At 37.4% G+C, this 23,208-nt stretch overlaps 2 protein-coding genes across 5 annotated transcripts in view; one reads left to right on the top strand and one right to left on the bottom strand.

The window, feature by feature from the left end:
- LOC145666342 (immediate early response 3-interacting protein 1) overlaps positions 1–23,208 on the bottom strand; it is a 68,070-nt gene that overhangs the window by 35,034 nt on the left and 9,828 nt on the right. Inside the window, exon 1 of one of the 2 annotated variants that reach the window (XM_081733470.1) lies at positions 9,491–9,649. The exons of the other annotated variant lie outside the window; for it this stretch is intronic. Within the exon in view, the coding sequence (XP_081589596.1) occupies positions 9,491–9,581 (91 nt within the window). The 5' untranslated portion in view covers positions 9,582–9,649. Of the gene's footprint in view, positions 1–9,490; positions 9,650–23,208 lie in introns of those variants that run through there. 2 annotated transcript variants of the gene reach the window in all.
- Ncc69 (sodium chloride cotransporter 69) overlaps positions 9,667–23,208 on the top strand; it is a 268,620-nt gene continuing 255,078 nt past the window's right edge. For all 3 annotated transcript variants that reach the window (XM_081733467.1, XM_081733465.1, XM_081733466.1), the window contains exon 1: positions 9,667–10,228. In XM_081733467.1, coding sequence (XP_081589593.1) covers positions 9,809–10,228 — 420 coding nt within the window. In that variant the 5' untranslated portion in view covers positions 9,667–9,808. The remainder of the gene's footprint in view (positions 10,229–23,208) is intronic.

Raw genomic sequence — 23,208 nt, 5'->3', positions numbered from 1 at the left:
GTACATGAGTTTTTTGAAGACAACGTATAAATGTCTTTGTTAATTATGATATGAATGGGTATGTTTATAAAGCCATGATTATTTATGTATTACTCTATTTGAAAGTTTTATATGATATATATATATATATATATATATATATATATATATATATATATATATATATATATATATATATATATATATATATATATATATATAAAATTTGTAATTTTGACAATTGTATACGTACTTGAGAATACTCTCACTTCTATGCAAAACCGGCAAATAAATAAATAAGTAGGTATATGATACCATTATATCTAGTATATGGTACCAGCTATATGATACCATTAGTGAAAATGGTACTCCAACCTTATGCAATTTACGTAAACCGTAAATAACTGGAAGTGTTGGAGTACTGAATAGTGATGTTTTGGCAATAGGTCATTTATCAGCGAGGATTCATTAGCAAATTATTTGCTTGCTATATAATCTGGTATGGATTAGCATTAACCACAACTTAATCTGAACTGTTTGTACCTTTAGCTTAACGTTGCACGATTATGCACCCAGGCTCAATGAAATAGTTGTGATAATGAACGAAATAATGGAATGAAGACAGTATAAAGAAACGGAAGAAGCCAAGAAACCCACACACACGGTGTTGGTCCACCGATATTAATTTTTCTTCACAGTTTGTTTTATCAATAATAGCAAACAAATTGTTCTTACCCGATTTATTACAGCATTAGCAGTTAATATGGAATTCTTTGGTGAGATTTTGACCTTATGCTGATGTTGCTTGTATACATGGTTAGAATCTGACAATAATGTATGTACACCCCTGAATGAAAGATTCCCTTTTAATGATCTTTTCGATTAATCAAGTTGTCCTTTGCACAGAACAAATGACATCCGGTAACGATATTTTTTGAAGAATATTACATTTTAACCTTTTCTTTAAATTTATATTGGATTTTTCCTAGTACATTACAGATCCGTATGTGGTAATTCAACATTGGACAATATTATACTATGAACGCATGAATTTGCTGTCTCTACTGTCAAACAGTTATTATATTTCTATGGAATGCCCGAAGACTGTTATATTATTGTTATTTACTAAATCACAGCTCAGTTGGGTATGTGGTAATTCATCTGTGATAAGATACCATCATAACCTTCTGCTACCATACTGCTGTTATTAACCGAAGAAGAGTCCAAAGACGAACCTGCGATTATTGGAATGAGATTTAACATAAACTTGACTTAAATAAGGGGCACTATTGCTTCACTAATTCCAATATTGGAGATTAATAAGAGGTGAAGTTCGTTGTTGAATTTTTAATTATTACTTCTTTTTTCCCCCCCTAATTGCAGAACATGAATCATATTCTGCATTATTATCTGTTTTACTAGCCTGGGACCAGGGACGGATCCAGGACCGACTTCTGGGGAAGAAGGGGCAGTGGGTTGTCATACTGCTACTTTTAAGGACTCCAAACTTTGGGATGGGTTTTATTTATATATATATAAAATAAGAAAGTTTCCTCTTCTGGGAGGGGGGGGGCGATTGCCCCTCCCTGGATCCGCCCCTGCCTGGGACATGTTCCTGTAATCATCGTGTATTTTTGATATGTACTAAAAATTTCGAATAGGTAAGCGATCATTCATCCTCGATAGTGGGTAAGTTTATTCCATCCTCTGAAGATCAACTGGTCATATATTAAAATGTTTCAGCTGGAGTGGAACTATCAAAGAAAACGTTTTGAAAGGTTCACTGGAGTTGAAATATTTTACTATGTGACCAGTTATATTCACAAGATGAGAAGAGTCTACCTACAATCAAGGACAACTAGTCGATTACCTGTTCGAAATACATAATACATACCAAAAATATCTAGTGTTTATAAAAACATGTAGCAGGTTAGTAAAATACAATATAATGTAAATAAGAGTTCCTTGCATTCTATAAGGAATTTATACTTTGCATTATAGCGCTATAAATACGGACACAAGAAATATAAAAACAACAGAATTTTACCTTGCACCATGAACGTTATTCCAATTTAGAATTCCAAAAATGAAATGAAATCTTTCAGTATAACGTCTCACAAGTATGCCTGTTACGTTAAGGGATATGATGATTAAACCAAGTGAATGATGATGGAAGAAAAATGAAATGAAATTTTTGAGTTTTATGTCCCACGGTTATGCCGGCTAGGCTAAAGGAGACGGTGATAATGAGAAATAAATGAAATGGTAGAATGAAAGTAGGAGCAAACGGGAGAACCCCGAGAAAACCCACGCACACGGTGTTTGTCCACCACAAAGTTCACTTGGCGGGGGCTGGGATCGAACCTGGGAACCCAAGCAATGATGATGAAAGAATTGGTGGAATGAGAAAGTGGGAGGAAACGGGACTACCTCCGAGAAAACCCAGAGCACAATGTTGTCCACCACAAACTTACTTGGTCGGGAATCAAACCAGAGACCTCACGCAATTTAGGATTCCATCTTCACAATATTTCACTCTTCTCTTCTGTGACCATGGTCGCGTCTACGCCGAAGCTATCACTTTGATTCATTTAACATATTATGTTCCTTGTCCTGTAAAAGAAAACAACCGCAAGTAGTCTAGTAAACACAGTCTTCGCCAATAAATTCAACATTTATAGGTATTAAACCCAATCATTTCCTTGGACAGTGAGAACTTATTAAAAACGGTTCAATATCATTTACCCTAAATTTCACTCTGAAAAATTATGTAGGTCTAGTAGCGGTTATTGCCTTGTGCATAATAACTCTTCTACAAATCTATGCAGTTAAGATAATTTCGTAAACTTCAACAAAAGTAACGATGTTAGTAATTATATAACAATTCTTTATAGCAGTGGAATTGTATTGAATTTACTAACGAAGTGTGTGTTTTCTGGAATACTCGGGGCTCTTTTACTTTACACGACACGGAATATATTAAATGAATTAAAGTTAAAGCTTTTGTTTACGTCGCATATGCACGTGAACAAGGTCACAGAGAAGACTGAAATATTGAGAAGATGAAATCCTAAATTGGAATAATGTTCATGGTGCAAGGTAAGATTCTGTGTTCGGAAAATGTACCCTAGAGCAGGGCGCAAAATTTCCGATCGTCATTCGCGACTAGAAATGGTTTCTGCCTAAACTCACAGGGTTGCGAAGTTTCTGCTCTTAATTAAAATCAGGGTTGGTCGGTTTAAACCAGCTGTTTAAAAAAACTAGTTTAATTCACCCCCCCCCTTCCCCCAAAAAAACGAAAAATGCTTTAAATCTTGTGAACTTCACGGTGACGTTTCCACATATCAAACCATCTGCATTAGTTTTATCTCCTTTTCATTTTTTAATGAAGGCGTCTCATTTTCGATTCTCGGTCGAACCACATCCTTTCTTCCAAGTGTAAACCAAGTAGCGGTTCAGGTGTTACTTTAAGCGAAAGTCTTGATAACCTCGGTATTCCATAAGGATAGTAAGCCTAAACATACGAAACGACACCAAAATTTCTGCTTGCCTGAATGTCTGTTGTTTTATAAAGAAACCAAGGTTGCTTAATATATTGATAGAAATTGGTAAAATTTATCGACTGCCTCCGTAGCTTCCAACATTAGCTTGGATTGGACTTTCAGTTTTAATTTTATTGAATGATATCTACATACTAAATCCGTAATTTCATTCCTCAGTTTTAAAATACTGATTATGATACGTTTACCTTAAAATTTTACATACCAAACAGTAACGGGATTTTCCCAATGGCTAAGGCGGAAGTTTCCCGATTTATGTATAATGGTTTCACTTGTGCAACTGTTTATCTTTTATCTTTTTGTCCTTATGAAATGACCTTTGATGATTATATTACAAGTATGTAAGGATCAGTACAACGATTTTTTTTAAAAATCAGGATTGCTTCGTGAGTGAGTCGGCAGACTCATCGTATTTGAAGCCAACTAGTCCCGGTATCAAGTTCAAATGGAGGACAATTTCTCTCAGATGTAAGCCGAGAAGCGGTTTGGATTCCGCTTTAAACTTAAGTAGCTCCTTCCAGCATAATAACACCACGGCGAAACAAACTTATTTCTGTCCGTATGTAATATAAATCACATAGAGCAAATAATTTACCCCCCCCCCAAAAAAAAAAAGAAAACTGGTTTAAACAAAATAATAATAAAACCGGGTTTTAAAAAAGTTTTTGTTTTATTCGAAAAAAAAATTTTTTTTTTTGCCAACACTGATTAAAATAGTTAAAAATAAAACTGCCTTTTAAGTAGTTGCAATTAGATTTATACAGTGAAAAAGTGGTCTTTGTCTTAGCAGAGTGGGCAGAATATAAACTTTTGTTTTCTTTATTGGCGTTGAACCAGCCACTGAAAAAGATTTATAGTGAAAACTTCATTACGAGATCCCTAAATTTGCTTCCAATTCTCACATTTTGTGCAGTTTTACCTGTGAGTACTAATTCATATGAGAGAGGCTTCAGTAGTCTCAACAGAGTTAAGACTGTCTACAGGAATTCACTGAAGACAGACACATTGAATGATTTGCTGTCAATTTACATCAATGCCCCTTCACTTAAGGACTTTGATCCGAAAACTGCAATCGATAACTGTTACTTCAGTGCAGAGAGAGCGTTACACAAACGTACGATGTCTTAAGGTAATATATTTTTTAACATGTATATGAATTGTCCAATTAAAAATTGATTATTCTGAATCTAACTATCTAGTTTCGAAATTTTATGCCCTGATATAATCTCATTCTTTGTCAAACCAAAGGCCGTGGGGGGAAGGGAACCTCTCATAATTTGTACGTCAGAGATACTGGCGACCATCATTTTTGGATGCCATAGACCTTAGGGCATATAAAAAATCTTTATCTACTGTAAATACATTTATCTGTTGTTTTGTAATTTGCTGCTGTAAATACATTTATCCATCACAATGAACGATCTCTATTTCAATAAATGATATGTTACTTGACTTAGGTGACATAAGAGTTTTGCATATGGTAACTAATCAACAATTGTAAGGAAACTAATGTCGGATTGATACATTGCCATCACAGAGTAATACAAGTGAGTGAAACATTGATAAAATAGTACACAACATTTCTCATTATGTAACAGGATATAAAACTCCTGTTTCACTTTATCTGATATAAAAAAAGGGAGAGGATGATGCTGAAATCGTAGACTACTTGTAAGTAAACGCGATGTAATTGGTGAGACCACTCCTGTTTTAATAGTTACAGAATACATCACATTAAATTTTGACAACTTATTCGTTAAAAATGCGGAGTAATTCATAAAGGAATCTAAGGAACTTAAACATGCAGGCAGAGAACTCGTAACTCATCTACAAAATAAAACAGAGTTAAAAAAAATGGCTAATTACTATACAATTGTGAAGTAACTGTAGCATTTTGTAACCACCTTGCAAGGGTTGTTGCGCGTCTGTCGCTCTTGTATTCCTTTACGTGCATACTAGTCGCTACCATGCCTACTCTTACCACAGTCCTCAGGGCAGGCCCTCCAACTTCACCCTGCACTGAACCGGTGTAGATACAAAGCTAGCTTGTAATCTCCATGTAGCACAAGTTAGTGCATGCTTTTTGCACTTGTTTCTATGGCATATAAGTTGGTAGGTGTATGATACACGTTGTACGATATGCAGTTAGCAAGCAAGTGTCAAGAAAGTAACAGCGTAGAAGACATTCAGAACTTTTATTTTTGAAGAATCATTTTAGGTGACGGACCTTTAACTTAATCTGTGCCAAGTGATGTGCACATACTCCGATAAAGTGTAAAAATCCATCAGGATAGTGCTTGCACAAAAGATCAAAAAAAAAAGTTTGTTTAAACGTTATTACTTACATGAATCTGACCCACATTTAAAATCTGTAAACTCGTTACTTGTAATGTAATAATCTGTTAGGAAACACTCGAAATACGACCTTGGTCTTTTCGTCATTTATTTTTGAATTAAATATAGCCTTGCAGATCAAAGAATATTTCCTCCCTTTCCCTTCTTAATATCTTGGGCGTTAATTCCAAACACACACATACACATTTCTGTTAAAGATCTCTTCAAAATAAGATTCTTTGAGTTAACTTCAGTACTCCTCCATTTTCAGGGTTGGCAAAAACCATGTTTTTTATTGAAAAACCAAAAAACCCGTTTTCTGCTTTAAACCTTATATATATATATATATATATATATATATATATATATATATATATATATATATATATATATATATATATATATATAATTTGCTCTACGTATTTATATTACATATGGATAGAAATAAGTTTGTTTCCCCTTGGCCTTATTATGCAACACCAGGGTTATGCTGGAAGGATTCACACAAGCTTAAAGCGGAAACAAACTCGTTTCTCGGCTTACGTTCATGAGAAATTGTCCATTTGGAAACGAAACCGGGGCTAATTGGCCACAACTGCGATACGTCTGCTGAGTCAGTCACGAAGGACTCCTGATAAAAATACGTTGTACTGATCTTTACATACTTGTAAATATAATTGTCAAGAGTCATTTTAGAAGAACAAAATGATTAACAGTTGCACAAGTGAAACCATTATATAGAATTATATATAAATCAGGAAACTCCCGCCTTAGCCATTGGGAAAATCCCAATTATTATTATTTTAAAAGCAAAGCAATAACGGAAAATTTCAGTTATTGCTTGGCATGTAAAATTTTATGGTCAACGTATCATAATCAGTACTCTAAACCTGAGGTATTAGATTACAAATTTAGTATGTAGATATCATTTAATTAAATTAAAACTGAGTTCAATCCAAGCTAATGTTGGAAGCTACGTAGACAGTCGGTAAATTTTGCCAATGCCGAGGTAAGAAGAAGACTTTCGCTTAAAGTGACATCCGAACCGCTGCTTTGTTTACACTTGAAAGAAGGGTTGTGGTTCGACCGAAAATTGAAAATGGGACGCCTTGATTAAAATGTGAAAAGGAGATAAACTCATGCAGATGGTTTAATACGTGGAAACGTCACCATAAACTTTAAAAGATTTAAAGTATTCTTCGTTTCTTTTTTGGGGGGAGGACAGGGGTTTACACCAGTTAAAAAAAAAAAAAAAAAAAGCTGGTGTAAATCACTTTGATTTAAACCAGCCAACCCTGTCCATTTTTACTAAAAATTTGGAAAATTTACAGGACAAAGGGCGTAAGAAATTGTGATTTGGAGTTCTAATGTGATCTTGAAGTAAGTTTGGGAGTAAAGTTATGTTTTATATGAGAAATTATATATAGAAGTTTGTACTACTTGAAAGAAGTAGAAGGTTTCAATGTTTAAGGAGCATGGTGAATCGATGCGTTAGATTTTTTTTTTTTTTTTTTTTTTTTTAAACGGGAGGGACATCTACAAGGTTAAGAGATTCTTTCATGTGATGATGCAGTGTGGTGTCACAGCAGATATAACACAAGATAGGTACATGCAGAAGACAGTGATCCGAAAAGGCGAGCCCAGGTAGCTGGGGAAAAAATTGCTTAGAAGATGATGATTTGATTTGATTTTGGGTTTAGCGCTCCTTTCAGCAGCGAGGTTATATCAGACATGGGCCTACAGCTTAACGTGATATCCGAAATACATGAGCTCCCACCGGGAATAAAATACTTTCAATGATATGCCCACAATGTTTACAGTTCCCACTGTAAGCTGTCTCTTACATCGAAGAAAGATTTTATTAGTAAACTTCAACTGAACGCTTTTCCAGTTTCTTGTTTTCAAATGCCCCTTTCATGTTTGTCTTCGAATGTAAGTCCTCCCTGTCACTCATTATATGAAATGAGTAATTCAGAAGTGACTAAAATAATCAATGCCGGTATAGTTTTGGCCAATTACATTTTGGAAAATCTACAGGTAAAATTCACTACTTTGTATGAAAAGACATATTTATAAGGAACAAATTCCTGTACGCGACAGAACTAAATACCAGCTATGTTTTAGTTTTATAAGTGTGGGATTACTAGTGTAAGATTATTACAAATGCTTTACTACGAATAAAATACGTTTATGTATATGAAAGATTACTGTATTAGATAGTATTTTCCACCGCCGGTGTACTTCTGAACAGTGTACAGTATTTAATGTTTACAAGTGGAGCGTTAGTAGTATGAAACCGTAACTGATATACAAAACTCGCATCACTGTCAAAACCTATTTCTTTACACAACCTTTGCTAACTCGTATACCTACCATCGCCGATGCGCCTGCTCCCTTCGGACAGCCCCATGCGGACCCACCAGCTTCGCCCTGTGCTGACTCGGTTAGATAGCCTTCGTGCATTTGTGGCCACCTAGCACAGTTTTTTCACCCTAGTTTTTATGCCAGACATCCAGACGCCGTATTCATAGGGCTACATGAATCGTAAAAGAATTGCAGATTGCTTCTGATGGCCCCCTTGAATTTGATTTTTGCCAAGTGAGTCATTTACATGTCACCCAGCGAAAACTAAGAAGGAAATGAGTGAAAGAATTATAATTTTTCATCAAATCTTGATAGCAGAGTGCCAAAAGTAAACCAGTACGAAATAATCAGTAAGAAACGCCAACTGTATAATTTATCTGCTAGTTAATAAGAAACTAGCACCGGAATGAACCAAACTGTAGGAAATGATATAGTGTAATTTTATTCTCTATGATTCGTACAAGTACAACAAAACGAGGTCTTGGATAAACGTGTCTCGAGTCGAGAAACCCAGATTTGACTCTCCGCAAGAGCTCATGTTGTTCGTATCCCATGTTAAGATGGAAGTCTCATCTCACATAGAGTTGATGGTGAATGAGAGTTAAACCTCATCCATTTCTTAATATCCGCGCTTACGCGTGTACCCATTGTCGCTGACGCGGCTGCTTCCTTTGCACGCATCCCTGTGCTATCGCGTCGGTCCACCAGCTTCGCAGTGTCCTATTTGATAGCATTCGTGCTTTTTAGCAGCCATTTAGCACAGTGTTTTTTGCAATGTAGTTTTTTATGCCCTATAGCCGGACGCCGTATTTATACGCATATAGTAATTTAAACTAATAATTAAGGCTTAATTTCGACATACTATGCCCTTTAAATATAAACTTGATGCCTGTAATAAAGGTCAAAGAATGCCGCGAAAGTAACACAATTACATTAAATCACCAAGATTTTTTCTTCCAAGGACTAAGTGCAAGGAAGATTTTGTCAAGCTTCGTACGGATATATTTTATGTGAAGATCATTGCAATCTTATAAACCAAAACTTAGGTACATCAATGCAGAACCTATAGGTTAGTACGAAGTATACATATAATGAAAACGTAATAAAATTCTACGATAAAATTAAATCTTAGGTAAGATACTTCGAAGTACCGAGTCAGCATACTAGTTTACACAAGTCATTCTTTTAACAGAAAGAAAACACACATTGCACGCTATTTAAAGCTAGCAAATGAATTCTTGATTATAATGTACCTTTTGCTAAAAATCTTTCTTCGTGAAGGACACAAACTGCGTTTAAACAGAGCAGCGTCGCTTCAAACAGATTCCATAAGGTGAACGCCATATTGCCCAGTTGTTAATTCATTTCTCGCAATCGTCGGCTGCTAGCGCCAACTAGCGTCGAGCGGCATATGCGAAAATGATATAAAGGGTGTGCGCATCGATCGCAGTATGATTCGTATTTGTAACTCAGCCGCTGGCGGGGTTTTGTGAGGGTTTGGATGCAGTGCTTTGTAGTGTCGGCAAATTTGAGATTCGTCGGTAAACAATTAACTTTTTGAGTTGAAAATAATGGCTGAAAATAACGAAAATATTGGTGATGAGAATAGAAAAGGCTCCAGCGGGGTCGAACTGGGTAATCGTAGGACTCGTTTTCAGGTAAATCGCGTTGATACATTAACCGGCGGCAATGGTGGTGATTTGGGAGAAGTTTGTGTTCCAGAAGATAAAACGGCGGATAATTATGAAGGAAAGTCGGCCCGAAAGGCTTCGATGGCTGATGGCGAAGGCGGTGAAGGTTCCGGGTCCCCAACTGCTCTTCTGTCACAAGCCGAAATGACAACTGGGTACGATACAAAATATTCAAAAAGTTTTCGGCATTTTACACGTGAAGCCCTTCCAAGACTTGACAATTACAGAAATATAATGTCCATACAAGCTGCCTACAGACCAACTCTAGACGAGCTACACAATGTAACTCTTCAAGATAAGGTAAGAATATATACATTTTTTATAATATAATGTTTAATATGGTATATTCCTTGCAAGATATACTCAGCATAATCATATTTTGTTTCTATAATAATAATGAGGGTTACGATGGCTCAGTGGTAGAGCGTTCACCTCTGCTGTGTGGGGTCACTGGTTCGTTCCCAGCTCACGCCAAGTGGACTTTGTGGTGGGCAAGTACCGCGTGTGTGTTTTTTCTTAGGGTTCTCCGCTTCCTTTATTTCTCATTATCACAATCTCCTTTAGCCCACCCAGCATAAGGGTGGGGCAGGGGCATGATGGCTCAGTGGTAGAGCGCTCACCTCTAGTGCGTTGGATCGCTAGTTCGATCCGCGGCCAAGAAAGTTGGTGGTGGACAACATGTCCGTGGGTTTTCTCGGGGTACTCCCGTTTCCTCCCACTTTCCATTTCACCAATTCTTCCATCATTCACTTGCTTCAATCATAGTCTCCCTTAGCCGAAAGGGACGGAAAACTAGATTTCTTTGAATAAAAATATTTTTCACGAATCAGATTTACACTGGAATGAGTACCAACAACAGCAAGAGAAAATGAAGTTCATCAGGGCTTATATTAGGGGCTCTATACCGGCATTCTTCTTGTGGAACTGAACTTAAAGATAATCGGCCGCCGGGTTCGAACCCGGCCTCTACTTATGCGAAGCAAGAGTGTTTTTAAATTTTAATGTAGATGTTTGTTACGGCAATACACAACCTTATATAATTGTAACATACTGAATTTCAAATTACGCAGATTAATATTGTAGCGGTTCTGTCTTTCTGGATTATAAAATATTGTGTATATGTTTTGTAAATACTTATTTTCTTTATTAGTCTGTTTGCGTTTAATGTTCTTGCAGTTGCTTTTAAATTATGAAATGTCATATTTTTTTGCTTATTTTGACGCTCGCTCATCTCCTGTTTCATTTTGTTGTATCGACAATGGTGAGTGCGACATTGGTTATGAAAATATTTTTTTCCGGAATGGATGGAATAGCGATGATTGGGCGTTATTTTAGTATTGTTTTGTCACCACCTGATTCGGAAATTTGGATTTTTTTTTTTTTTTTTGTAAGCATAGGGGCCACTGTAGCTCAGTGGTAGATGTCCTTGTTCGATTGCAGTTCGTGCGTAGCGGGTTTTTTGGTGTACGAACAGTGTTTTTTTCTCGGGATTCTGCCTTTTCCTCCCGCTTTCGTCATTCATTCTGATTGTCACAGTCTCCTTTAACCTTCACTGCATAATGTGGACGCAGAATTGAAATATTTTTAGTTGCAGCATTATATTTTATTTATGAATTTAAAGTACTGTTTTGATTAACTTCAGTGTTCATTCACATTTGTTTCTTTGTTTACGATGTCTTCGCTTTCGGCTAGCTGATAACAATGGCCCGCATCCCCATTGAGTTGTGTGTAATAAAGAAAGTAATAGAACTGGTTAACGACCGTCGCTGGACATTGCCATGTGAATTGAGTGTTGAGGTTTGACAAAGTAAGGAATTAACTTGGTGGCTACTAATCCGCCTTCACCTGTGTCTCCGGGAGAGTATTCTAGAACCTTTCCGGATTCGCATCCAGGTTCCCGCTTTTACTCGGTCTACGGCCACTCATCTCCTATCTCAGCCTTTGCTTCTGTTCTTCGTACTGCAAGAATGCATTTATAGCATTATTCTTTGCGGAAAATGTAAACCCCTTTCCCAGTTATTATTATTATTATTATTATTATTATTATTATTATTGTTATTGTTAAGTACTCTGCCTGTTAGTAATGAAATTTTAGGTTTGGGTCTAAATTTTTTTCCCACGCATTTCTGTCTTCAGCTTCCTCTTTTAACTTCCAATAGGCCTATTATCTCCTATTTTCGAAATCATCCATCAGTTGTGTTCTTCCTTCTCTTTGTTTTCCTTCCATGTTTTCTATGGTGGTGTGAAGGAAATTTCTTCGCAAGATATGTTCAGTTGGCCTTTCTGCGAAGGATGCTGGCTAAATGCGTCCTCTTCTCTCCTACGCTTTTAAAAACATCTTAGTTTGTTACTCTCTGCCCATTGTATCTTCTTCATCTTTCTCAAACTTTCAATGCTCTCCAAATATTTCTTTAGCTTCCGTCATATTAAAATCTCGCAACCACACACTCCATTGGTCTCTACCGGTGGGAGCTCATGTGGTTCGGATCCCACGTTAATCAGTAGGTCCACGTCTCATATAGCCTCGCTGCTGAACGGGACGTAAAACTCAAAATCAACAATCCATTGGTCTCTACTCTAGTATATGTAGCACTTGACTGTCTTCGTTCAATTAAGCAAAGCGAGATGATAAAATCTCACGTTGGCCAGAATGTTCACTGTGTTCAAGAATTAATTTTAATTGGTTCGCCCTTATTTCGGTGATGGTAAAACTGACAATCTCGAAGTCATTTTTATATAGAGAGGAAAAAATTGAAATGCTCCTTTCTCATGGAAGGCGAAAATTTCGGAAACGTCGCGTCGTGTCATAGGCTTATATCCATTTGTTTGAGAAGTCGAATCCCTAACATGTCCCTAATCTCAAGATATTTCGTAGAGCTCTATCATGACTAAGCGGTTGGAATGCGCGCCTCTCTCTTGGGAGGCCTGGGTTCGATTCCCGTAGGAAGCTCATGTTCAGATCCCGTGTTGAGCTGTAGGCCCAAGTCTCATATACCCTCGCTGCTGAAAGGAACGCTAAACTCAAAATTAAGTTGGGGGCGCGGTGGTTCAGTGGTAGAGTGTTCACCTCCGGTGCTTGGGGTCCCTGCTTCGATCCCAGCTCGCGCCGTGTGGACTTTATGGTGGACAAACACCGTGCTCGTGGGTTTTCTCGGGGTTGTTCAGTTTCCTCTCACTTTCTTCATTCCACAATTTCATTCATTTCTCATCTTCACAGTCTCCGTTAGACTCACTGGCATGACCGTGGGACTTAAATCTCAAAGATTTCATTTCACTTCAAAATTAAGTCAAGGGATTTCGAGGTATGTCCCCCATCTTATGAGAATTGCAACCTCAACTTTTTCCCCTCCCAGAAAGAAACGTTTAAGCACGTCTTTAATTCAGTTAAGATTAAATGCCCCTAAGGAATTTAGAGTTGTGGTCATCCGATTACAACAGTTGTAACTCCCATCCTTTTTCCGTTCCTTCTAGGGGATATCTAAGAAATAAAACTTTGAGGCATGTCTTTCATGATTTTAAGTGATAAGTTTAAATACCAAGTCAAATATCTATAATCTTGAACTGTTTCGAGATATGGCAATTTTATTGTAACCCTTTTAAGTTTTTTCGGTCGTTTTCGACCGATATTGTAGTGTCTTAGATTCGATTAAAAGAGAACTAAGAATGCCATTTAGTTCCGGGTTTTTTGTATTTTCCAAGAGAGGAGGCATTCAAGAAAGCCTTGGAAGGGTCTATACGTTTCCGAGCGTCAGAACATAGGGGGGTATGACGTCATCAATATACAATTTTTTTTTTTTTTTTTTTTTTTTTTTTTTTTTTTTTTTTTTTTTACTGAGGTCTAGCTTCAATATTTTTTGGTGAGCTTCTCTTTAATCCTAGAATCCCAACATTTTCCCTAAACAATCAGTGGACCAATTAGTTTTTATGAGAATTTTTTCGGATCTCTTCGTCAACATAGAAGGGGGTTCAGAGGGACAAAATGGTAAAAAAAAGAAAGTATATTTTTTGACCAAAAATGCCACTTTCGCGCTTCTTGCTTCGCTCGGCTACATGATAGGGACATTTAAGTGGTACTTTCTGAAAGCCTACTCGATTCTGAAGAGAACGACGTATGAATCATCATCCTACGATAATTAGGGACGTGTCAGGAAATTTTTGAGGTTTGTATAGTATCCTTGGGAAATTTCGGAAATATTCGCAGAAGAGGAAGATATTTTTCCCGCCCTTAGTATTGAAGATAGCAGATTGGTATCTGGCACAAGTAATTAGTACCATAAGTAATATTTTTTAAAGTGATTTCCAGATCTCTATGTTAACCCTGGGCCGCGCCAGAGGGCCCCAGAACGGGGAAAAGGGATTTTTCTGCAAAACTCCCTATTTTCCTAACTTGTAACCTCCTTAGGAACGTCCTAGGGACATGCGGGTGATACCATCTATAAGCCTACTCTATTCTAAAGAGAACGACGTATGTATCATCATACTACGATAATTAGGGACGTGTCAGGTAATTTTTGAAGTTTGTATAGTATCCTTGGGAAACTTCGGAAATATTCGCAGAAGAGGGAAATATTTTTCCCGCCCCGTCCTTAGTATTGAAGATAGGAAATCGGTGTTTGGCACAAGTAATTAGTACACTACGTAGTATTTTTGAAAGTGATTTCTGGATCTCTATGTTTACCCAGGGCCGCACCAGAGGGCCCCAAAACGGGAAAAAAGGAATTTTTAAGCAAATATCCCTATTTACTCAATTTTCCCTCCTTAGGGACGTCCGAGGGATATGAGGGTAATACACTCTGGAAGCCTGCTCTATTCTGAAGAGAATGGTGTGTGAATCATGATCCTACGATAATTAGGGACGTGTCAAGAAATTTTTTAAATGTATATAGGGTATTCTGGGACATTCTGGGAATATTCGCAGAGGAGGAAAATATTTTTCCCGTCCTTAGTGTTGAAGATAGGAGATTGGTATTTGGCACAAGCAATTAATACACTACGTAGTATTTTTGAAAGTGATTTCTGGATCTCTATGTTTACCCAGGGCCGCGCCAGAAGGCTCCAAACCGGGAAAAAAGGGGATTTTTCAGCAAAAATCCCTATTTCCCTCAATTTTTCCCTCCTTAGGGATATCCGAGGGACATGTGGGTGATACCATCTGAAAGGCTACTCCATTCTGAACAAAACGACGTATGAACCATAATTTTACGATCATTAGGGGCGTGTCAGATTTTTTTAAAAATTTGTAGGGTGCATATTAGGGAAATTTTGGGCGTTTTTTTGATGCTTTCTCAACATGGGTAAAAATTTTCCCGCCCTTACTATTCAAGACAGGAAATTCGAATTTCTCACAAGTAATTAGTACACTATGTAGTATTTTTCCAAATTTTTGGAGGTTTGTGCGTAGACCCGGTAGAGCCTCAGGGGGCCCCAAACTTTTGAAGAAGTTTTTTTGGGGTAAAAAATCCCGATTTTCCCTCAAATAATTCCCTTCTGACATATTATAGGGACATGTAAGTGGTACCATTTGAAAGGCTGTTCCATTCTGAGAAAAACGAGGTATAAATCATGATCCTAGGATAAATAGGGATGACACTGTCGCTGCTTATCTGAGACTCAAGAAAAACTCCGAAAAAGGCAAGAATTTAAAAGGGTTAAGAATTGCATCCTCCTACCCTTTTTCTTCTTCCCTTGTAGGAAAAAAATCAAAGAATGCTGGAACACTTCTCTAATAATTGTAAATTACAGTTCAAAATACCAAAATTTCGGAGATATGGCCATCCATTTTTAAAAATTGTAACCCCAACTCTTTTTTTACCCTTCTAGGGCAAATACCTAAAGACGGTGAATCACGTGTTTGATTGTTTTAAATGGAAAGTCCAAATACCAAATTTCGTGTCTCCAGCATTACATATTCCGAGATTTGAACATTAACATGATATTTGCCACATCTCTCCCACTCCCTCCGCTTCCCGGTTGAATTTTCAAATTTCCTTTCTTAGTGGTACTTATATCCTGTTAAATGTGCAAATTTCTAACTTATGCGGTTTGACCTGGTCATTGGTCAGTCACTCAGTTTTTTATCTATACACGTGGTCATTCAGGAGATTGCTATAGTCAGATTTTAATTTCCTACTACGAGGCACGAAATTCCCCGTTCACAATGCTACTATCACTCTCCACCCAGTGCATTGAAACTTTTTTTCTGAGATAACCGCTTTCCCTGAACTTAGTCTCGTTCGAAATTCGTACACCCACCCTTTTTTCTCTCCTCCTAGGTCAGATAAACGCTGAAGCATGTATTAAGTTATTTTAAATGAAAAGTACGAATACAAGTGGAAGGAACATGTCGTGTCTCTGACCTTGAGATTTCCAGGTATGAAGGTCTAATTATAATCATTTCGACCGCCGTTTCTTCCCTTTCCACGTCGAATTTTGACAAATTCTTCGTTAGTCATACCTTGCGTCACAAATTTTATGCACTGTTCAAATTTCATCTTCCAGCTTAAGTAATTTGGCCTGGGTTTTGATCAGTGAGTCGAAATCTCTTAAATTTTTACGAATGTGACTTCTCTCTGGCGCCGCCAGTGGTTTAGTAAAGTTTAAAACTTTTCAAGAAATGAAGCTGCGAACTTCATATTTGATATATTTCGAGGCTTCTAAGAACTTATTTTTGGTGGAATTTTTCAAAATTTCTCATTTGTATATTTTTGGGAAATTAAAGTTGTGTAATTTTATATTTTTATGCTGCTGTGATGGGGTGTGAACGAGCTCCGAAATGAATGAAATATAAAACATTTTTGTACGCTTTTAATGTAAGGTTTTGTAGTTTGTAGACGCTCCGTCAAGGAGTGCCAGGTGCACCACTCTAATAAGGGTACGCAAAACCGGATTTCTGGTGAAAGATTCCGTTTGTTCAGACAGGAATAGTTAGTTGTATCATATGCGTGTATGAACTTGATTCGATCAAGATTAAACACCTGCTTGCCCCACGAATATGCTATTTTAAAGTCGAAGAGTTGTCCTACCTACAGCAATTCTTCATATCAAAGGTCGTGCTAAGGAGTTTTTTGGGGGGAGGAGGTTACATATTTGGAATTACTATTGAGAGATACGAATTTTCGTAGGTAGTTTTCCGTGATTATGACTATCTTTTTATAAGGGGCACGGGAGAAGCTAATCTTTCGGGAAGTAGATTCAGCGAATGGTAACCTGACGTAGTTTCGAAAACCAAGAATCCATTTACAAAAGCAAAATAGAATATTTGTCTATCAGTGACGCTCCTAATAATTCAGTCAGGCGTTGCCTTCTTCCTGCCCCAAGAGATGTCGCGAGTGTGTTGGTAATTTGACGAAATCTTCGCAGGGGGGGGGGGTTGTATATCAAACACTGTGTTACGTGGTTCGTAGTTTAAAAACTGATAGTGATTGTACTACTTACCACGAGACGAGACATGAGAAGTGTGTCGTCTCGTCTTGTGACAATACTGGAGAGGCTGAGACCCACTAAAACAGCTGTTATGCCAAGTGGTTAAAATTACAACTTTTGACCAAATTTGGTTAACAGCACAACACACGACGACTACAATCTTCCAATAACGACTGCATGGTTTCGACTCGACCAGTAATTAATTACTATGACAGGAATATTTGTCAGTACCGTCGGTACAGTCGAAAGGCAAGCCTTCCTACTTTTTTCTAAAATCTTTTTTTTTAGGACCTCTGGCGCCACTTAAGCAAAAAAAAAAAAAAAAAAAGTGGCCTATATGACTTTCTGATTTCAGATCTGACTTAGGTTCGAATAACATCATAAAAAAATAAAAAATATATATCTACTTTTATTATCGAAGAGGCATACTTTCAGAACTCAGTATTGAATTCGGCTGACACGTTTCTGTCTTTTTTCGGAACGAGAAAGGCCATGAAACGGTGGTTAGTTACTGATAAAGCTGCCATTAAGGGAACTTGTACTTCTATAAAAAGATTTTTATGCATATATATCCTCACCAGCATTCGGAGTCAAATATTCTGAAACTCTGATCTCGATTAATGCTTTAACATTGTACTTGAATCATTTTTAAAAAGATAATTTTAGGTATTCCCTGTTCTTTGTAAGATAATCCTCGTTTGAAGTAATAAGCGCTGGTATACATTCCAAAGGCAAATAATTTGTTCCGACTTATATATATATATATATATATATATATATATATATATATATTAACAAATTCAATGTTTGCATTTTTGAGACACGAGACGAGCCGATACATTCCACGAGAAGTCCCATCTCGTCTCGTGGCAAAAGTAGATTGTACGAACATAATGGAGAACGTAAAGATTGGAAAGTCATTACGAAATGTGCTCTGATAATAGGTATACTTTAAATGTTGCATCACTCTTCATGGAACTCTTCTTCGATGGATTGTAGATGAAATTAACCAAAATATATTTTGTATTAAGCCTACATTTGCTGAATGATACTAGGAAAATTTCGATACGAGGCGTGGCTTCTACATAGTTTCCGAGACAAGACGAGACGAGAAATGAAGCTATCTCATCTCGTGGACAACAATTAGTACAGAGGGCGAAGATGCACCAAGAATTTGAGTACAGGTTACCTGAGTTTGTATTTGGTAGGAGTAGCGTTCTCAGTTTGCTACTCATTGGCATTTGTTCCTTGATTTAGCTTTTTTTTTTCTTTCTGTTTAATATCGAAGCAGTATGAGGAGAATCGCTTCTTAATGACGACTTCGAGTTTGTGCCCTCACCGGGCGTCGAATCCGATTCACATGCATTTAAAGCATGAGCGTTGTACATTTGGCTCTATTGAGTGCAGTTCTTCATTCGAATTCCACATGCTGCAGGCCTATGTTCTGATTTCTTTTGGTTAGTCCTGAGAATAGACGAACATGAAACCATATTGGTGAAATGCGTTAAGCTCAAGGGTGAGGGAGGCACTTCCCGGTTCTTTCTACTTTTCGTGAAATAGGCTTACATTTGCAGAAGAAATAAAATAGTAATCTTCGACAGCGACTCAGTTATTCTGCACTAATTTGTAAGTCCTCAAAAAAGATTTTGTCGAGAAGATCTAAGGTACTCCAAATGATTTGTTTTTTACTTTATTGAGCACATACGTTATAATCAGGATCTGCTGTTAAAGTGAGTATCTACCAACTACTCAGGAAAATTTGAAATCTTTCATTTTCACGTTCCAGAATTATGCCCCGTGGACAAAAGCTTTTGTCTATCATGTGGGTATTGTGTCCGAGGCGCCTTAATCCCAGTAAAGTTTTAACTTGCTATCATTCATACTGATAATGGACGCATTAATTACAAATTTAATGTCAGTGATCATTTCGTGAGATTTTTCCAGGGTGGGAGAGGAATTCTTCGCCGAATTCACGTTTGTTGTGCGAGATGTGGGTTGCTGGTATTTTCTCAGTGCGGTACTATTTTTTACCTTCCGTGTGTTGAAAGTCCACCCTGGGAGAAATTAAAATTACAGTTGATAGTACCATAGTTTCTAAGGTTTGATGGGATGATGATAGTTTTCCTTTTATTAAAGTACGTGACAATCTTCTATGTTGTATGAATCAACCTAGAAATTTTAATTGCTGTTTGTTTCTAGTGGCAAACTTCTCAAGTTCAGTGTTTTCCGCATAAAGCATTTCAATCAAACCTGCATTTTACCAATTAAAAGTATAAATTTATGGTATTTCAAATTTCAAGCATTACTTTACACGTAAGTGTTGGACTTGGGATAAAACAGCTTTTCGCGTTTTTGAATAACAAGTTCAGAAATATGATCTAGAAATAGTTTCAAATACTTCTTCCATTACTTGGGGGGGTTGACAAAAAGAACCAATACGAAAGGACGTGTCAAGCACTCATTGCAATATTCTTTGAAATAATGTTTTGTCGCGTTGCTTTTTTTTTTTTTTTTTTTTTTTTTTAATCCTTCAATAGAATGGAATGAAGTTCATTAAAAGTGAAAGTCTTGAATTTTGTGTTCGGTTTTACGGTATGACATGAAATATAAAGTATGTAGGTGTGAGAACCGTGAGTCTTGAGTTAATGAGTTGATTTTGAGTTTAACGTCCCGTTCAGCAGCGAGGCTATATGAGACGTGAACCTACTGATTAACGTGGAATCCGAACCACATGAACTCTCGCCGGGAATCGAACCCGGGTCTACCATGCCAAAGGCGCGTACGCTAACCGCTTGGCCACGAAGGAGCTCTGAATTTAGTCTTGTCGATAATGTAGAGGCATCAAACTCCTATTCTCTTTCCAGCCTTAGAAAAAAGTAGATGTAAACAAACCCACCTGACTACCAGTGGGTCGATGACCAGTGATTGGTTGTTGGTCTAACTGCACTGGTATCCTACCGCAATATAATCCCTACTAAAATAATAATTTCAAATAAAGGTATCTGAATTTATCCTACATTTTGTGATAATAAACGCAATATATTAACAACAGACGTAGCTTTATTTCAACCTGATTCGTATCTGGAAATATAGTATTTACTGCGCATGCGTAAGCGTTCGCGCGCCTACCCCGCTCATTTAAAATTATTGTAGAATGCAGAGTTTCATGGCGACGATGTGTGGCAATAATCCATTTTCGTCTCGTGTTATAAAACACAAAATAGGACAACAGGGACAGACAACAATCTCGTTTATATAAGGATTTAAAGACAATACATATCTCCAACATAGCAGCAGTCAGTGTCAGTGCATATTCTTTTGTAAAATTTTTTGTTTATATTATGTGTGTTTTTCTTGTAAATCAACGGTAGTAAATGCTCCTATAATTGGGGATGATCGTCCCTGTTGGAGTTAGATTGTTAAGTAAATATATAAATTATTCACCAACCAACAGCAGCCTTACGCTTTGGAAATTATGCGAGGACAGTAAGTAAGCAGACGATCTTGCTGTTCATGTCTCTTGCTGCCGAAGCACGTGAGAGCCGCGGAGTAATACATTTCGCTTTGTTTACGTCTACTTTGTTCTTAGACTGGAAAGACTTTAAAAGAGAATGACTACTCTACTATGGTATTCGGTTAATAAATCAAGATAAATGATCATATTTTTTCCTGTGGACATGTTTCGATGTGAGGGATTACTTCCATTATTATCTCATGTTCGTTAGTGGAGAAAGTTGACATCTTGCCAATCTGTAATTCACCACCTGTTGCTGTTTGCTCTTTACTTTTGAAACAAATGCTCACGCGAAGGTTCTCTAATTGCTACACTCGACGAGCCTTACGTTACGTGAACGATTGCGATGGCGTGATGGTCTCGCATACTTGACTTCCTTAGTGTTCACGGTTCTGGTCCCATTGAGAATAAGCAACTCACTAAAAATGTCAAACGAAGGCAAGCGTAACTTTCTCTGAGGCAGTCTTGTTTCAATAGTCGCAGGAAATCTACAAATATTTCAATACTGTGTTGCAGCGCTGGATAGGGACCCACAATTCTGATAACTAGACGGAACGAAATTAGAAACAGAGTTAGACGGAACAAAGTTGACAACGTAGGCGTACGTGTTTTGGTCCTCAATTATGGTGACTGATATAGAAAATACAAGCTTTCCTTAGTGCACAGAACTATCCTTAGTATTGCCTACGCAACGAGAAATATGGTTTTCTCGTCTTACTATCGTAAATTTTGTAGAAGTTTCTTCTGGATTCTCGAATACTGTCTCGTCTCGGTTCTTGGAAAGTTTTTCTCGACTCGACTCGTCTCGTTTTGTAAATGTATGTACAAAATTTACGCCCTATTTTTCTTAACCCATTTAAGTCCCCCGGTTCGAAAACGACCCACTTACGTATTTTGTTTTTGCTAAAGCTTATATGTTTGATCCCAGGGAGCACTTGGGGAGCAGTAGTGTTTCATGTCCACGTACGTCTCTTGATGTTTGAGCACAGCAATAATAACTGTCTGACAGCGACTAGTCTGACAATGGTGGCTGAATACCTATTATAATCTCGATCTCCGCCAGGTGATTTTCCAGAAATGTTTCACTGAGGATGACTGGTAACGGTACTCGAAGTGGCAGCTTCTGACATTCTGGCGTTCCTGAAAGTCCGACCTCAAAGCTTGTCATCTGCGTGTAATCCTAATTTCACTTTTGTTTGTTCATTTGCTTGTTTGGAAGGTCGTTGTTAGTATTTTCCACTCGGATCAAACCTTTTCCGTGATTGTAATTTATAGCAATCGATACGCTCCTGTGTAGCCCATCGTCAGTGCGAGTAGAATCTGTTTTACTAGTTGGTTTTACATACATTCGTGTGTTAGCAAGAGTGTATGTAAAACTAAACCCACAGTTTAAACCACTCGTTGTAATCATAGCATTCGACACACTTACACCGGCTGTGTAACTCGGAACCTCGTTCACCACAGACTCGCGCTAGCGCTACATAATTGACGAGGGCGACTCTATTTCAGATGTTAATTTAATATTGCGAAGGGTAAAAGAGTTGGCGAACTCAATCTCAAGATCTGTAGTAAATCCGTTGGAGGCTGATGTGCTGTATTGACTGAAGGTTTTATCAAATAAAAGCAGTCTGACCATGAGCGCTCGAAGTGTGTGGGGGAAGGTTCCCCTGGCTCACGAAAACAACTAAAGTTTCTTAACATAAATAAAATATACTAAGTGTAATATAGCATCCAGGGAGGTGGGCCCCCTAGAAAATTTTGTTCGGGCACACGAGCGTGACCAATATATCTCTTTGAACTCGGCGGGACTTCAATAGACTTTTCAAGAACTAAAGTCAAAAGAGGGGGCTCAGTTTCTCTTTTCTCGTTCTTTTGAATCCTCGACCAATCATTTTAGTGCTACCAGTCAATGGGAAGAGAATTTTGCGTAAATTTAACATGGATTTCGCTTGAAGTACCATAGAATATAAATGCTGATACATACATCCTCCTCATGTTTTTTTTTTTTTTACGCATGCGTGACTTAGGACAACACATCTATTGATGATTAGAATAACCAAGCATTTTTTCCAATGACTTCGCACTCGAAATAGCAATGCAAAGATGCATCAAGAACAGGAAATTGATGACACATACCTAATGTTATAAGATGGTGAATGAGAGTGTTTTCGTATGTAATGCGCCTCACTTCCTTTTATAGGATGCATGTCTCGTATTATTAAGATTTCATGTGCGGCTTCGTAAATTATGCTTTTATTTCGGCTCCTTGAGTTATTTTGCTTTTAAGTTTTATCTTTCTCTCCTTGATGCTAGAAGTCAGTGCTTTATATCATAGGAGTAATAA

The sequence above is a fragment of the Thermobia domestica genome, chromosome 12, assembly GCF_964235325.1.
Source record: "Thermobia domestica chromosome 12, izTheDome1.hap1.1, whole genome shotgun sequence".
Lineage (NCBI taxonomy): Eukaryota > Metazoa > Arthropoda > Insecta > Zygentoma > Lepismatidae > Thermobia > Thermobia domestica.
The sequence above is the reverse complement of the archived record's forward strand: the minus strand, read 5'-3'. Positions and strand labels throughout refer to the sequence as shown.